The sequence below is a fragment of the Ovis canadensis genome, chromosome 11, assembly GCF_042477335.2.
Source record: "Ovis canadensis isolate MfBH-ARS-UI-01 breed Bighorn chromosome 11, ARS-UI_OviCan_v2, whole genome shotgun sequence".
Lineage (NCBI taxonomy): Eukaryota > Metazoa > Chordata > Mammalia > Artiodactyla > Bovidae > Ovis > Ovis canadensis.
The window spans coordinates 55447176-55464901 of NC_091255.1; the positions used below are offsets into that span (position 1 = coordinate 55447176).

Sequence of the window (17726 nt, forward strand, 5' to 3'; positions counted from 1 at the left end):
GTCCTCTTGGATTCTCTGAATGTAGTAACCATTGAAACTGTTCCAAAGGCAGGCAGAACTCAGGCTGGGGAGCCAGTGCTGCAGGGAGCAGGAGTTCCCACCCACAGACCCCGTGCACTTGCTGAACTGTGTGCATTTCTTGTTACAATGATATTAAAACTTGATCAGCACATAAGCTTTCCTCTGTTAGCTCTTTTGACAGGAAACAGCCTCCAGCCACCTGAATTATGTGGGTGTGTGCTGGTGTGTGTTGTTTCTGAGATGGATGATCAGCTGAAGATGGAGCTGAAATGGGAGCTGCGTTGCCCCACCATGCCCTTGAAACAGCAGAACACTCGACAGTAGAGGGGGGAAGGAGGCCAGAGTCTGAACATGTGGTAGCCAGCTTGGAATGTTACTGACATATGTGGCAAGAGGGCTCAGCCAGAAATATTTAAAGATGCAGTGCTCAGGCATGCGAGTTGCCTGGGCAAGGGGCAGGCTGGGGGGTGGCGGGGGGCGGCAGTCAGGAAGGGTAGAGAGCACTCAAATGACTCACAACTAGTATTTCTTTTACTTGTGAAGAATGCCAGTAGTGACACATTCTCCAGGACCTTTATGGACCTGCCCCTTTCCCCAGTGTCAGGCTATCTTAAGGGAGGATGGAGTGTTCCAGATTAGAGAGAGGTTCGTGGGCAGGTGTTGTCCCGTGGAACTCTGAAGGGAAGGAAGTCAGCTCCTGAGTGCTTGTTGCCCCCCAGCTTTCCAAAGTAATCTTACTCCAGCATATATATTTACACACATGTGCGTATAGTGTCTTTTTCTTCTTTAACCATTACTGTCAAGCTGCTAAGCAGAGTACCCATGGGCTCTCAAAGGTTGAGCACAACACTGTAAGGATGGTGTCTACATGGGTTGAAGAGATGGATTTAGTTGAGACCATGTTTAAACTTACTCAAGACAATAAGTTCTGTTCCTCTTTTCTTCTCCCTCACTCAGTGATCTTGAAGAGCGGTGTTTTGTTTAATTTCTGACTTTCTTCATGTTGAAGGGATGCCACATCTTTAAGCCTTCCCTCTCGTTTCCTGCCTCCTTTCCCCCAGGTTCTTATGAGCCAAGGTATAGGACTGTATTTGGTGATCCGTCTTTTCTGCCCTCATCCTCAAGAAGGGGTGCCTTCTCTTCGTGCTCTTATTGGGCCTAGGGCTTGGCTGGAACTGCCTGGCCTTGGTTGAGTCTGGGCACGGCCTCTTTCCAATGCATGGATAAGCCCCAAGGAACAGGCAGAATGGTGACCTTTTCTAGACTTGTAAGTAGCCAGTGAAATCACTAAGTGGAGTTCTTCCATGACATATTTTGTTAATATGGGTTTCACTTTTTCCAAGGATAATCCCTCCTTATTGCCACAATGTTGATTTCCTTTAAACAATGACCAAAAAAAAAAAAAAATGTGTATTAATTTGTAATTAAACCCAGCCAGACTGTTTTGGCCTTTCCCAATTTGGGGGGTGGGGAGGATATTAAAATAAGTTTTAAGAAGTGACTTTCCTAGCCTCTTGATTTTACTCTAGTTCTCCAGCTTCAATCAGGGCCCTCACCACCTAGGGTGTAGCTCAAGGACTCCTTGCAGCTGCAGAGTCCCAGTGGATGTCACAGTCGTGATGGGAACGTGTGGGTTCATGTGACATCTGTCAGCCTGATGTGCCAACAGCTAGAGTTGTGGGTGGGAATACCCACAGTGCACAGAACAGGGAAGGCCTGGCCCTGACCGTGAACTCATAATTCAGGGCTGGAGGCACTGGGCTCAGGAAGACATGAAATGCAGAGGTCAGAGAGAAGGAACTGGGCTCTCCATTTCCCATTGCGGCACAGGCAGCTTTAAATGGAGTCTCGCCAGTCAGAAACATGCGATCCCCACTTGTGTGGCTGGCCTGGACAGGTCTGCTGTCTGTTTTAGAGGGCTTGTTTTTTGCTTGCCTTCTAGTCCAGGAAGGACAGGTTTTCCTCCAGCTGCGAAGACTAGCAGTCAAGGAGCTCTTGAGTTTCTTAATTTAGAAAATAACTCCCTTTAAACATAGTTATCTCCTAGAATCCTAGAGCTAGAAGCAAGCTTTGGCCTAGCTCCTTGCCCCTAGGAAGGCGAAGTCTACAACTAATTTGACTCACCTTTGGCAGTCTTTTGCTTTCTGAGAATCTTTCCTTCTCTCTAACACGCATCATTCCTGTCACTCAAGCCCTTCTTCGCCTGTAATTAAAGTCCACCTGGGGTAAGTGGGGAAGAGACAGGATGCACAGACTAGCTATTCTGGTTTAGTTTCTGAAAGCAGAAGTTAAGAGCCTCACCTGGAGAGATTAAGAGCCTGGGTTTTAGAATTAGGTCTGTTTCAAGCCCCGCCTCCACTGGCTTCAAGAATTTCTCCTTGCATGGTTAGAGTAAGGAGTAGAAGTGAGGTATTTAAAGTACCTGGCACACAAGGAGGGAATCAAGAAGTGTGACTTTAAGAAGATCACACGGTTTAGTGAAACCAGGACTGCTGGTTGAGGCTCAGAGCCTCTCTACTCCAGGTTGTCAGGTTTTTGCCTGGGGTTAGGATGCAGACCTTGGGGAACCTTCCTCTCAATCTTGAGATTCACTGTCAACCTCTGTCCTGCAAGGTCAGCAGTCTTCTCTTACCCTGCATTCAAGACTGCTCTGGGAGGAGGCATCTTACAAGCCAGTGTGGCCCCTAGGCCAGCAACAGTAGTATCACCTGGGAACCTGTTGGGAATGTACCTTCTCAGCCACCCTCTCCCCTTATCTGTCTCCCAGATGGCATGAGCACTGAAGGTCACAATCCCTGCTGACCTCCTCATCCACCCAAGCCAGGGGGCAGTTGGAGGGTGGCTCCCACGGCTTGTCTAAACTCACCCAACTGAAAGACAGAGATGGCTTTGCTTTACTTTTTTGTGTTGGGGATAAAAATCTGCTTTAAGCTCCAGGCTGTCCCAGGACCAAACATCATACTGCTAATCATACTTCTGTAGCCTTTTACAGGTGCCTTGCTACCTAACACTATTCTCAAGAGTCATTCATTCCTTCTGGCAAAGCTTCTTACCTTTGGCCTTCTCTTAAAAAAAAAAAAAGTGTGTGTGTATGTGTGTGTGTAAACTTATCCTTCTTGTGAATTAGTTTATCACATTTTTCTCTTTACATGAGGTTCCAGGGGTATGTATGTGTGTGTGTGTGTGTGTGTGTGTGTAAACTTATCCTTCTTGTGAATTAGTTTATCACATTTTTCTCTTTACGTGAGAAAGAGAACTTCCAGGACTGCTGGATGATTGAGATCTGCGTCTGCTTGTGACTCTAGCCTGGCAGTCGGCATCTGAGCCAAGGCGAGTAGGGCTGAGCTACAGTTCCTTGGAAGGGGCTTGAGGAGGAGCGAGCTGCAGAGATGTCGTGGGGAGAGGAGGGGGGCTCTGTGGGTGGTTTGAGGGAACCTGCCAGAGGCTGGCAAAACAGGCAGGCCTGGGAGCAGGTCTGGGATATGGTGGGGGCACGGAATAAAGAGACCTATTGTGTTGGGGAAGCTCGCAGAGCCAGAGATAGGCTGGAGTCAGCAGAGGGGGTATGTCTGGTGTTGGGCAGGAGACCCCATGGTGTGAAGGGGTCAGAGAGCTACAGGCTGGCTGACTCAGCCCCACCCATCCCTGGCCACCAGGCAGGCCTGCTGGGTGTGGTGGGAAGTGCCCGGCAGAGAACTGTGGGAACCTCAGCCTCCTTGGCCTCCAGGCTCTGCCTGCAACTGCAGTGACACCTGGTGCTGTCCCAGCCTTTCCACTCTGAAGGCAGCTTGGGGTGGGGGTGCCCAGGGCAAGATTCACAGAGAGAAGGGGCTCTCTTGCTTTTACTTGGCAGAGAAGTTCCTCAGCTGTGTGGCTTCCCAGCCTAGGGTGGGCAAGGTAGAAGCATCTCACTAATTCTATGTATGAGGAAACCAAAGCCCAGATAGATTTGGTGACTGATAGGAAGTAGAGGGGGCTTCCCAGGTAGCTCAGTGGTGAAGAACCCGCCTGCCGGTGTTGGAGATGCAGGAGACACGGGTTTGATCTCTGAGTCAGGAAGATCCCCTAGAGGAGGGCATGCCTGGCGAGCTACAGTCCATGGTGTCGCAAAGAGTTGGGCACAATTGAGTGCTGAGCAGTAGGTAGAGGACTGAAGGGGAGGGACTGCCGGCTTGAAAATTTTAAGAGGTGGTTTCTCTGAGTGCCATCCTTGGGCAGAGTGCACCAGAGGTGAAGGCTGCACCTGGGCTCCCAGCCAGAGGCATATGTTGCTCTAATTTTGGGCTTCCTCCACCCCGCCCGCTGCCTCCTTTACTGGGTCCTCCTGCTCCCTCAGGGCCGGCCCTTAGAACGGAGACTCAGCTGGCCTGGGCAGCAGCCCTGCCCTCTGCCATCCTGAGCTAGAACTGAAGTTAGGTGGGAAGATGGGGCCATAGTTTCATAGAAGATTCCTGCCTCAAGTTCCCAAGCCCTCTCCTCGTGTCATCTCGCTTTATAGATGAAGGAGTGAGAAATCCTGTCACACTCCACCTGTCCCTTCCTTGTTTGCTTGCGCACGTGTGTGTGTATGCGTGCGTGTGTCAGATGCGGGTCTTTTGTCCGGGAGTGAGCAGTACTGGGCAGGGATAGCCAGGGAGCCTGTGTAGCTGGTTCCAGGTCTTTAACAGCAGTGTTTTCCAATTTTTTTTCATGGCAGCATCTCAACCCAATGCACATTTCAGAGACTAGAATTTTTAGCTCATGTGCAGTGCACTGATTATTTACTCTTTTACTTCATCTTAAAAATGTTGGTCACTGGGACTTCCCTGCTGGTCCAGTGGTTAAGACTCCATGCTTCCAATGCCAGGGGCATGGGTTCAATCCCTAGCTGGGGAACTAAAATCCCATATGCCCCCATGGTACAGTTAAAAAAAAAAGTGTTGGTCATCGGCCACTGGTGCCCCTGTCCACTTCTTGCTGGACGAGGGAAGGTCTGGTGAGCCTCTTGAAGCTGGAATGCAGACAGTGAGCCAGCTGCATGCAGCTGCCTGCATCCGGGGCTCGATTCCACCAGGGGAGGCTCTGTCTCCGGCCAGGGTCCTTGAGGGTCACACACAACTGTGGGCAGAGCCTTGCACTCAGAGGGTCAGGTTCTGAGACTAGAGAAAACCTAATGCTGCCTGTCCTTCGTGAGTTAGGAATTGGGAGTCGGGACCTCCCTCTTGAAATTTCAAGTGACTTCTTGAACAGAGAGATGCAGAAGCTGCCAGCCCAGCCAGAGCTGTGGACCAGAGCAGGCCTTGACTCCTGGCTTGCCCAGCCCTCTGTGCAAGGACAGGCTAAGAGGACCCTGTAGAGCAGACAGTGAGGCGACATCACTCCCTGTCTGCCCTGGCCCCAGCTGGGTGGGGTGGCATAAGGAAGGTTCTGGGAACTGCATCCCACCCAATTGCAGCTGGTTCTGCCCCTCAGCTCTGTTGCCCTCTTTGCCTCGGGTCAGCCTCTGCCCCCCTCTCAACCGCCATTGGCCAGCTTATTTCTGACCTGCTAAAGCCCAAGCAGAAATAGGAACCAGTGAAGATCCCCCTACTCTGAGCTTGCTCTGGGGCCCTGCTGATAGCTGTGGGCATCGCTCTGGTGACTCCTCCAACTGGGAGGCCGTATCCAAACTCTGGACGCATGCTGGACACACAGGGAGAAGGTCTGCCCTTCCTGCTTCCTGATAGGAAGATTCCTGAAGTGACTATCTCCTGTTCCCTGGGGACGACAAAGCTTCCCTTCAAAGGAAGTCTTCTTATCCCCTCCGCGGGCTGAAAGTGAGTGGTTACAAACCCAGCGGTCCTTCTGGGAGTGGGGAGCCCTGCTGGGTGTCCTCTAACCAGAAGAGAGTAAGGGAGAGAACCTGGGGAAGGTGGGCAGACTTGTTTTTGCTTATATTTTTGGCCCTGATGGATAGACCAGTCAGGAGAAGACAGCCAGCCATCAAATTCCCCAGTAATGTGGACGTGGGAAAAATAGTTATCTCAGGCTAACTGTTGCCAGATCACACAACCTGGAAAAGGTGGAGCCAACCCTTGACACTTGGGTCCATCTGAACCCCAAGCCTGCCTCTTCTTTCCATCTCAGGTCTTCAGTGCTGCAGACAAGTAGGGGACTGCAAGGGCAGACTGGATGAGTAGAGAGTCAAGGGCAGGAGTCCAGAGAGAGGGCAGAGGGGATGGGATCCACCCAGACCAGCCCATGCTTGGCCAGATTTTTCCCCTGGCTAAGAAGCATACGGGCGCCCCTTGGGATTCGTGCCCTCTTGTCTAGTTGCCACAGGTGAGGACTGACCTCGTCTTCCCTTACTTAACGTTCTCCTGTCCTACCTGGCCTCCAGCTGCACTCTCCCTGCCTTGTGCTCCTCTTCCTTAAGCTCTCTTGTAGGCCCGGCTGCCAGAGTGTCCACGGGCTCTGCTCCCCTGGGCACCCTCTGGCTGGAAAGGCTACTGAGCTCCAGAGCCAGGGAGGAGGAGACCGATGCGAGAGGAGCCCTAAGCACAGTGAGTAATGATACGAAAACTTGTACATCAAGGGGCCCCCGAGACTCAGAAGGGAAGTGACCTGCTGGAGGGCACATGGGTAGTGGATGGCTGAGTTGGAATTCCAGTTCAACTCTGTCCCCTGTCCCATCTTCCACTACTTATGGACATGAGTTCATTAGCCAGCAAAAGTAAGCAGAGAGCTGCTTCTACCTGGCTTACTTTATACTTTAGAACACCATTTTTGTGTACGGTTAAACATGGAGATGTTGAGAGCAGGAGGGGAAGTTGTACTGTTCGCTCAGGCAAAGGAAAACACCCAGTTTTGCAGCCCTCATGAAACTGACCTGTGCAGATCTTACGGTCGGTAGGGTGGGGTGGAGAGGCCGGCAGAGGGCAGGGTAGGAAGTATGGGAGACACCTGATGACCACACGACAAAGGATGATGGGAAGCAGGGAGGGAACTTGCGTTCCCTGAACATCTTTATCCAGGGGCCGTGCCTCCCTTTGTGTAAAATATTTCATTCTCGCGACAAGATAGGAATTGTTGCCCTGTTTAAAAATAGGAATTGTAACCTCAGCGAGAGCTTCAGTAACTCACTGCATGTCACAAACAGGTGAGTGGGAAGCTGAGATTCTAACTCGGGTCTCTCTGGAGTCTGCACATCTTCTTCTAAACTGGTTCTGATGAAATCAGGAGACCCACAGCACCTTTGCTGGCTCACAATGTCAGAAGGAGAGTCACTTCTCAGTATAGACTCCATTACAGTGAATATCTTGCAAAAATCCCCTGGACTGGCTAAGAGTCTAGCACCTAGCCTGATGTCTGACACATAGTAGGCCCTCAATAAATGGCTGTTTGAGCTTTAACAGGAACGGAGGAGGCAACAGGCACAAAGAACACAGACCCTTCTTTGGAAGCAGATGAAGTTCTGATGAGGGGCTCCCCAGGAAAGCCCCAACCTCCTCACAACACCCAGCATGCCTGCAGACTGGGATCACCTTCTGCTGACAACTGACCCTGCACATGGTCTTTAAGCAGCAGGGGACTGAGTTGGACTCTCCACAGGGAGAATCGCCCAGATGTCACCGGCTCCCTGCCCTGCGAGCTCAAGATCTAAGACAGATGGTGGCCGCGGATGTGACCTGGACCTTCCGCAGAATACAATGCGTAACCCCCGGCCCACTGGATAGAGCGGGAGGCCTCACCCTTGGCAGAGACTAGGGCTTTAGACACTGGAACAAACAGCTGTCCCTGCTAGCGGAGCGCACTTCCGTGCTCCTTAGCCCTTTCGTGGCAGCTTCTCTGCCTGGAATGTGGCAAAAATTGTGTCATCTTCCCCACTGAATAAAACCTCCTCTAGGATCGTGACTCTGCTCCTCTTTGTTCCCCCAGCGCTAGCCACCAGGGCTTTTGAAAGCCTGAACGAAGAAATGAGAGCATCTCCTGTGGACTGGGTGCTCAGGGCACTGTGCTTGCCAGTGGTGGACTTTCCGGACTCACATGACTCACTGTCAGCCTGTCAGTTTCTGCCCTGCTGATGGGAGGAATGCCCAAACCACTTTGGCTGGTGGGGAAGGGATATCCAACCCTGTTTCAGAACCTGGAGGGCGCCTTGGGAGCCCTACCTGAGTTCCCTTCCAGAGGCCAGGGGGCTCCCTGGTGAGAACTGTGGCTGACACATCTAGGGATAGGCAAGCAGATAGACGTCTGTGTTTTGGCTGCTCAGACAGGAACAGAGAGAGGGCAGCTTAGCCAAAGCTGGCGGATTCTGAACCTCCTTGAAAATGATGTGAGAAAGGGGAGGCCAAGCGAATGATTTCTGAGGCAGCTCAGTGTGGTCAGAACTCTGGGATCCCAGTGAAGGAAGTCACCAGCAGGGACTTAGCTCTGTCAAGCAGCTAGCTGTGGGGTGCCAGGGACTTTGCTGGCCTGACTGCTAACCATTTTTTAGGGCCAAAGGGTGGATAGTGGGACTCCTTCTAGGGGACTCTAGGGTATTCTATGGGGGCTCACTTTGGCATCCTGCAGCCTCTGGATTGATACTTGGTAAGAATCTCAGCCCAGCAGAGATGGAAAGCACCAAGTGAGCACCTCTGGCCCCATACCCTCCTTGCAGAGATGGGGAAAGATTTACCCAAGGCAAGGGTAGTGAAAAAGGAGAAAACAACATTGAATTTGTTATTTCCAAAAACAGCACTGAGGTGGACAGCACAGGAAACAATAAAATTTATATTACCGTTTCATAGTGTTTTTATTTGATTACTCGTGGTGGCAGAACGTGAATCTTCTTTGCATTAGGGTCTAAATGTCTCCGTCCAGCTTTGAGCCCAGACGTCCCAAGTAACTTTTCTAAGGTCGCTCGGGAAAGGAGAGATGACGTGGGCCTGGACTCTCTGACATCCTCTCAGTCCAGTGCTCTGCGCTGTGGTGACCTGTTGCATAATACAGAATAACTGTGGCTTGTCTTCCGAAATTTCCATTTGATCCTCTGAGATCCACCAGCAGTCCGGTTGCCGGTGAGAGTGATGCTGTCTTCTGGGACGTCCAGGGACAGATTTTCCCTGGCTTTCTGGATACAGCCCCCATCTAGCAAAATCACGACACCCCTCTGCGACAGGGACGCTGACACGGGGTTCACGCAAATGCTAAAACAAGACTTGCAAACTTTGGCGCTCCGCACCAGGCACGGGGGCCCTGCCTCCCCCTCCCCCATCTTTGCCCGGGTGGCTGAGCCCTGGGCTCCGCCCCTTCCCCACCCGGCCGGGGGAGGGGTCCTGCTCCGCGTGGAGGTAGCGGCGGCTGGAGACGCTGGCAGAAAGAGGCGGGACGCAGGGGGCGCCAGCGGCCCGGGTCTGGCCGGCTGGGTCAGCCGCGCGCCCCCGCCCCGCCACGCGGTGAAGTTTGCGGAAAGTTTTGCACAGCCAGCCGGGGAGTTGTGACGCAGCGTCTGGGGCTCCAAGCCCGGACCGAGAAGCGAGGGAAGGCGAGGCGGGGAGAGAGGGAAGCGGAGAGCGAGAGAAAAAGAGTGCACGCCGGGGTCCTCTTCGACCCCACGGATCCTCCTCTCCCGCTTCCCCTTCTCCCTCCCGGGCCCCGCGCCCGCCCGCTCTTCCTCCCCTTCCCCTCCCACGCTGCCCGCTTCCCTTCCCCGCTGCCCCTCCAACCCTCCTCCCCGGGTCTGCGCTCCTCCCTCCGCCCTCCCTCCGCCCGGCCTGCCTCCTTCCCTCCTCCTCCTCCCCTCCTCTCCCCGGGAGGCATCACTTCGTCCCGACCCGGAGGAAGACGCGAGCCCCTCGCGGGCGGTCACCACAGCCCAGCACCCCTGCAGCCATCGCGCGCCGCGCCCGCGCTCCCTCGGTCCCCGCATCCCCCGAGCGCCACGCCGCGGGCATGGGGCCCGGCCGGCCGACCCTCGCGCCCTGGCCTCATCACCTGCTGCGCTGCGCCTTGCTCTTCGGGGGTCTGCACCTCGGCCGCCCCGCCGCCGCCGCCCTCCCGGGTAAGGCGCTTCCAACTTGGTCAACTTCGAGGGCCGGGCGGGGGGAGCGCCGGGGAGCGGGCCTCGCTCCACTTTTCCCTCCTTTTTTTCCCCCGCCTTTGCAGGACGTGTGTGCGTGTGTGTGTGTATATGTGTGTGACTGGGTTTTAAAAAATCGTCTCCGCTTTTCTGAAAGCGGGGCGAGGGGTGGGGGGGAGGACAGGGGTGAGGGAGGAGGAGCGCGCCTGGAGGTGGGGGAGGATCTGAGTGGAACCAGATGTGGCGGGCGGCGGGGGAGGGGAGCCCGGGGGTCTCGAGCCGCCTCGGAGGAAGAGGGCGGGCCCCGGGAGGACCCCTGCACCCGCCCTCTAGGACCACCCGGTGCCTGCCCTGCGCTGGGCCCGGGGACCTGCAGGGCGCGTCCGGGGAAACCAGCGGAGACTCCAGGCCGGGCTCCTTGCTTTGCTTCGGGACCAAAGCGTTATTGTTGTTTTTGAATTATTCGTGAGGGCTTGGTTGCCCTTCCTGGCACCTCGGGGGTGTTGGTATTTTCTTTTCCACACTTGGTCTTCAAAGGACAGCCCGTGGCAGGCGGCATCCGCATCAATTGAACGGAGCTCTGTGGGGCAGTTTTGTGTCATCAGAAGGACGTAGCAGGCTTCGGCAAGGGTGTGTGTGTTTGTGTGTGTGTAGTGAAGAGTGTGTTGTGTGGGCGGCTCTGACCCAACTGGCACCCCTCCAGAGTGGACAGATCTTGGATGGCCAAAGAGCTGCTAACGATGCACAAACCCGACCAGCAGAAAACAAAAACCCAGAGCTGTGTCTTCCTGCTGCTCTTTCAAAGGGTGACAGTGAAGTGTGGGGACAGACAGACCCCCTGAGCGGTAATCCCAGGGGGAAAGGAGAAGATCTGCTTGTGGAGGGTGAGTGGGGGACGGTGGTATGCAGGAGTCAGAGCTGGAACCCCCTGGGAGTTTGGTTGTTACAACCCAGGTGCTGGGCCTATGGAAAAGGGTTGGTCTTGTTTTATGTTTAATTTAGGGATGAGGCTCAGTGAAAGGGGACAATCAGTGCTGCGTGTGTAGTTTTGTGCACAGCCCAGACAGCCCCCTGGAGGATCCGGGACCTCTAACCACGGCCAGTGCTTGCTGAGTTTGCCTGCCCACCCTTAGGGGACCGAGACACGTATCTGCCCAGATTGTGCCCAGCCACTGCGTGGGGTGGGGGCCTGGATGACGCATATTCATGCTGAGCAGACCCCGCCTGCTGAATTCCAGACCCACCTGGAACTGAATATCAGACAAACAGAATCCAGGCAGTAACTCCCCACCCACTGCAGGTCAAGGCACCCAGGCTGCCCCCTGCCTTGCCTTACTGCTCTCCTGCCTGCAGTTTCGCCCCCTGTGAAGGCAGGCCGGGTGGGAGGGGTGGAGGAGCCATTCCCAGAGCCCCAGAGCCCATTGTAAAGCCAGGCAGGCCCTGGGAGGGTTGTGGCCAGAGTGCTGACTCAGCCTTTTCCCCTGTGGCGCCTTTGACAGAGTGAGCTGGAAATGCCTGGGGAGAGGCTGGGTCAGGGGAACCGCCTGGAGTGGCCCTCTGCCTCTGGGTCTCCTCCTGGCCCCCCTTTGCCCTTCCTCGGGCTGTGTCCGTGGGTTTGAAGCCCCCGTAGCCTTGGAGGGGCCTGTCCCCAGTGGCACTGCATTGCTCACTCTCGAAGAAGCTTAGGTGTGAGCAGGGGTGGATGGAGAGGACATGGGGTGGGGATGGCCTGGTCCCCAGAACAGCAGTTGAGCAAGACGTTGCAGGGCCTTCCCTGCTGTGTTCCCTCTGCCCAGAATACTCCTCTTGCGCCAAATTCTTTCTCCATCCCCCTCTACCTGACGAATTAGGTGGTCCCTGGGAAGAATTTACCAGCACCGGGATCCAAATAGCCCCAGGAAATGCTTGTGGGAGATAGGATTTGGTTTGGCAGGCCAGCGCTGCTGGGTGAAACTTATCCTGGGGGCCGAGTGCTTCCTGACCACCAGGAGGGGAAAGGATGGGACACCACAGAGCCCCTTGGTGTGGGATGGTAGAATCCATCTTTTCTCCACCATTCCCTGTGGAGTACCCAGAGGAGTACCCACACAGCTTGTGGCTGGAAGACTCTCTGTTAATTGCAGTACTGATGCATTTTTGTCGCCTTTACTGCTCTGTGCTGAGCCAAATACTTGGGGAGGAAGGAAGGTACAGAGGAGTTTAAGTTGCATCCTCAGAGAAAGAAAATTTTGTTGGTGGCAGAAGAAACTGTGAGGCAAGTGGTCACCAAGGCCCCCAGGAGGGAGGCAGGGAGGAGAGCAGAGCAGGGAGACTGGGAATGCAGGCTGGGCTGGGCTAGAGCGGCTGTGGAAGCTGGCCGGGCTGGGGTGGAGAGATCCTGAGTAGGGTGGGGGAGAAGCTCGACTGAAGAGGAAACTGGCCAGGTTTCCAAGAGGCCAGAGTGGGGAAGCGACTTGCTGGCTGGCGGTGGGGAGCCCTGGAGAACCCCTGGGAGTTTCTGAGCAGAGGAATGAGGTGCGGATTAGAAAGAGGGCTGCTGGGAGCCCCGGGGATCAGGTATCCAGGTGGAGGAGCGAGGAGACCTTGGGAAATCTTTCTATGGGGACAGACTCTGCTGTCTAAAGGACAGGGAGGGAGGCATTCCTTTGGAAAGGCATCAGGTACTTGCTGCTACTGCCGGAGTCCGCCAGACAGGTCGCCTGCTCTTCCGGCCCAGGTCCTGGTGAGTCATGGAGTTCAGAGCCTTCTTACTGCCCACAGCCACCCATCCACCTACAAAAGTCAGTCTTCCTTGACTTTCTTGCTCCCCTGACCACTCACCTTCTGTGAGCTGCCAGGGCTGAGACAGTGCCCAGCTGAGCTGTGGTTAGTGCTGAGATCCGGCCCTCCCCTGGGGTGACGTGAACAAGGCAAAGGCGTAGGCAGAGGAGGCGGCGGCGGCCAGGGTCTTGGTCCCCACTGCACACAGGAGAGAAATCTCAGCTTTCTGAGGCCTGCAGGGTGTGGTTGATTTGGGCCGATGAGAGGATTTCAGAAGCCACATGAAGTTCTCAGAAGGGCATTCACTTGGATTCACCACTAATTTCAGCATTGAATAGGAGCCCCATTGTGCCCATCAGCAGGGTGAAGTGGTATCACTGTGGCTACCATTCTCCAAGTGTTGGGCGCGGTGCTGCACGCATGCTGTTCGGGCAAGGGTTCCTCCAAGTCTCATAACCTCTCACACGTTGGCTGTCAACAGCTGAAAGATGTTAGGTTGTTTGCACAAGACCCTACCTCCACGCCGATGGAACGTGGTGAAAGAGATTCGAACCCAGGTGTGGCTGCTCAGCCTGAGCACTTCACTACCAGACCTTGCTGAGAATCTGTTAAGATTAACACTGTGAAATAGGTATGTTAGGAAAGGCTGGAAAATTCTATGGTAGAGGGTACCCCCCGCCAGAGCTCCAAGTCCTCTGGAACGTCCTCTCCACATGTCCTCCAGAGGAGAGTCCCAGGAAGGGGTGGTGGGCATCCTCTGTTACCCCCCAGCTGTCCGGGCGCTGGTCTCTCCGCGCGTCCTGGGGACCCCAGACTCAGGTCCGAGCCCCTCTCGGTGTCCGCAGGGGTCTGAGGTGCCTGCTGCCGAGGGACTGAAGGGATCCAGTGGAGCAAGAGCCCCACTACCCCAAGGTCAGGGGTTCATGTTCATTCAGCCAGTCTGCCAGAGGATGTTTACTGAGCCTGGGCGGTGCTGCAAGCGGGAATGACCTCCGCCTGTTCTTGTGAGCCCACCTCCCCTGCACCCCCAGTGGGGGTCCCTGGGCTTGGAGGGCCTTAGCATTGCCAACAGGAAGTATCCTTCCTGTTTAGTCCATTATGAGATGGGGGGGGACAGCTACTTTCCCATAACTGGATCCTATAAATCTGGGTGGGGTGGGCCATCGAGCGGTGATGCAGCTCTTGGACCTCACCCTGGGCCCTGCAGATCCCAGTTACTTCTCAGCAGGAGCTGTGTTGTCAACAGGCGGGATGAAGGCTGCGCAGTGGTATCAGCCAGCTCCAGCTCCTTGGAGGACAGGCTAGGCCGGGCCCCCACCCGCAGCCCCACGTGGAACTCCAGTGGTTAGTTAGGTGCCTTCCTGCCCTTCCCCCTCTTTAGATCCTCTGTCCCCTCTTCTGAGCCCCTTGACCATGTATACCCCTCCCATCCTGCCTGGCTGGGCCCATGCTCTCTACCTCTCCTCAGCTCTGCCCTCCCCCAACTTGAGTTCCCCACCCTAAAAAAGCCCTGGTTGTGTTGCTGGATGGTGGCTAGGAACCCTCAGCTTCTTCTCAGCCCCCCACGCATTCCCCCTGCCATCTTCAGGCCTTTGCACACACCCTTCCCTCTGCCTGGCATGCCCTCCCCGTCTTCTGGCCTGACTACCACTGCCCTTCCTCCAAGGAAGGGCAATCCTCCTCAGGATTCTCAGAAGGACCCCGAGGGGTCCTGGTCACTGCCTCTTGGGCTCGCCTGGGCTAAGGAGACAAGCTCACAGAGGGCGAACACAGGGATAAACGCCAGAATGGAGGGGTGGCCTTTTTTGGGGGGTTCATCTCTAGAAGGACACAGAAGCTGCTGTAGTGGGCTTGGAGCTCCTACAGGGTAAAACAGGAAGCCCGTTGCCCAGCCTCTCCCGACATCCTCAGAAAGTGTGTGGAATGGGGGGCAGACACAGCTCACCCCAGGGTAGACTGAGGCAGGAGGAGGGTGGCTGGGAGCGCCCCGCCCCGGCTTCCTCTTAGGTGTAAATCAGCACAGCTGTGTGAACTCGGGCAGATGCTCCCGTTTCTTCATCTGTAAAAATAATAGTCCCTCATAGGGGTGTCGTAAGAAATGACATAACAGATGTATGAAATACATGGAACAATGCTGGACAGTCACGTCTTAGCAAATAATATTAAATTAGTGCTATTTTTTATTATGGAGGGAGAAAAGATGAAAAAACAATCCTCAACAAAGTTCTAAATAACTGCAGCCACTTTTTTAATCAAAGTAGGTCTTTGATTATCCATTATTGCTTGGTGACACTTTGCTAACTACCGTTAAGTGCCTAAAAGTAACCATACTTTTTCTGAAAGTAAATTTAAATCCTACAGAAAAAAAAATACCCATCCTCAGTTGTCTTTACCCCTTACGCCCCTCAATTTACTCCCCCTCCTGCTGCTTCTCTTTATAATGAAGCTTCTTCAGCTAAACTTCCCTTGGAGCCGAGTTCCTGGGACTCTGCCCTTTCAGCCAATGGTCATCCCACCTCATCTAGCCTTCCTCCTAAGAAGCTGCCTCCCAGGGGTTCTAGTAATTAGGCTTCCTAATTACTAAATCCCGTGCCCCTGCTGGCCTCACCTTGTAGCATACGTGCTGCTGAGAGCCTGTTTTATAATACATGCTGTGTGGAAAATAGCCATACAGGGGTAAGGTTTTAACGATTTGAGGTCCTCACTTCCCTTGACCCGCAGCCTAACAGTAGTCACTGCCAGTAGTTGGGGTGATCTTCCCTTTTTTATGCATATACACACATACAAATACTCCTTTTACACAAACAGGACCACGTTTTATGCTGTACAGTACCTTAAATTTTATTTTGTAATATTCGTGGCCTTTCCATGACAGGCTTCAGAGCGGTGTCATTCTTAACGGTGCTCAGTAGCCCATTGGAAGGATGTACTGTCTTTTTTGGGTTTTTTGCTGCTTCCCTGTTGACGGGCACTGTTTGGGAAGTTCTCTCTAGCTCTGGCCTCTGCGATGCGGTTTGCATCCGGGGTCTCCGCCTCCTGGCTTCCAGCCTCAGTCCAGAGTCCACATCATTGCCAGACTCATGATTCAAAAGGGCTGCTTTTATCGCCAGTCTCAACTTTCTGAACTGAGAATTTGAGGCCTTCCACGGTCAGGTTCTAGCCTTCCTCTTCAAACCCTTGAGCAAGTCGCGTTCCGATGCCCTGAGTCCTGCCTGTGAAGCCTCTGCTTCTCTCGCCGCCGCCGGGAGGGCGTGTCTCCGCAGGTGTGGCTCCCAGTCCCCGCTCTGACCCGCAGCTTTAGCCTTCTAGAAGGAGCGTTTCTTCCGCCTCCTTTCTCAATTCATCGCTGCCGCCCCCCAGGTGGATCCTTCCCCTCTCTTCACCGACTGGAACCTCCGGGGCAAGGCTTTGTCAACTCGGCACAGCCTCCAACCTTGGACACGGTATCCTTTAGTAAATATTAATTGAATCAAACAAAGCGGACAGGTGTTCCCAAAGAGCTCCCCTCACAGGTTTTATTGAGTGTAATTGACATATAACATTGTATTAAATTTAAGGTATACACATAATGATTTGATGTTTGTGTGTATTGCAAAGTGGGGCTTCCCAGGGGGTGCAGTGATAAATAATCCGCCTGCTAATACAAGAGACTCAGAGATGTGGCTTCCATCCCTGGGTGGAGAAGATCTCCTGGAGCAGGAAATGGCAACCCCCTCCAGTATGCTTGGCTGGAAAATTCCGTGGACAGAGGAGCCTGGCTGGGCTACAGTCCATGGGATTGCAAAGAGTCGGACACACTGAGCAACTTAGTACACACATATTGGAAAATGATCTCCACATAAGTTATCATACTGTCCATCAACTCCCATGGTTGTAAATTTATTCCTGTGATGAGAATTTTGTTTGTAGTAGTATAAAGGCAATGAAGAGAGTTGCCCTTCCAGAGTTTTAGGTGATGTCACAGTCGTGAGAAACATGGCATTGAATTAAACAGAAAAAGAGTCCAGTAGACTGGAGTGAATTTCAAACATAGACCTAGACTGTTACAAGAACTAATGTGAGACATGCCAGAAACAACACCCTGATACGAAAAGGAATCTACTTGTAAATAGTATGGGACAACTAGATCATAATTTTAAAATTTTAGTTTCAATTTCTAGCTGATTGCAGCTGAGAAAATTCAGCCAGCAAGTTTGTCATGTAGAAAGTGCAAAGATCACTAGAAATTAACTTTCAAAAATACATAATTAAGCTAGTGAAAACCTAATCATGGCAGATCTGTGAGGAAACTCATCTGTATGCCTGCTGCTGCTGCTGCTGCTGCTGCCAAGTCTCTTCAGTCGTGTCTGACTCTGTGCAACCCCAAGGACAGCAGCCCACCAGGCTCCACCATCCCTGGGATGCTCCAGGCAAGAACACCGGAGTGGGTTGCCATTTCCTTCTCCAATGCATGAAAGTGAAAGTGAAGTTGCTCGGTCGTGTCCGACTCTTCAGTGACCCCATGGACTGCAGCCCACCAGGCTCCTCTGCCCATGGGATTTTCCAGGCAAGAGTACTGGAGGAGGGTGCCATCGCCTTCTCCGTCTGTATGACTGGGGCATGTAAGTTAGTTCAGTTTTTCTGGATTCAGTCTTTCAGACAAGATGTAAGAAACTAGGTAAGTAAGACTTCACATCCTTTGACCTCATAATTCCGCTTGGGGAATTCGTAAGTCATCAACCTCAAAAAGGAGAAAGCAAATGTTCATAGAAGGCCTATTTGTAGTAGCAAAACAAACTGGAAACCATCTAGAAGCCCGATAGCAAAAGCATAGCTAATCAAACCAAGATAGCACCACAGTGGACAACTTACGTAGTTCTAAACAACAAATATAGAACCAATGCCAGTACGTGGAAATATATCTAAGAAGGAAACTTCTCATGAC

At 53.4% G+C, this 17726-nt stretch overlaps 1 protein-coding gene and 1 long non-coding RNA gene across 2 annotated transcripts in view; one reads left to right on the forward strand and one right to left on the reverse strand.

Moving 5' to 3' along the window:
- Positions 1-8751: 8751 nt before the first annotated feature.
- Positions 8752-10390, reverse strand: LOC138414380 (uncharacterized). Its single transcript, XR_011246813.1, has 2 exons — positions 9958-10390; positions 8752-8957 (listed from the first exon to the last, which is right to left on the reverse strand). It is a non-coding gene; the product is annotated as an uncharacterized lncRNA (long non-coding RNA).
- Positions 9440-17726, forward strand: part of MRC2 (mannose receptor C-type 2) — a 63452-nt gene continuing 55165 nt past the window's right edge. Inside the window, exon 1 of the mRNA XM_069541683.1 lies at positions 9440-10024. Within this exon, the coding sequence (XP_069397784.1) occupies positions 9916-10024 (109 nt within the window). The 5' untranslated portion in view covers positions 9440-9915. The remainder of the gene's footprint in view (positions 10025-17726) is intronic.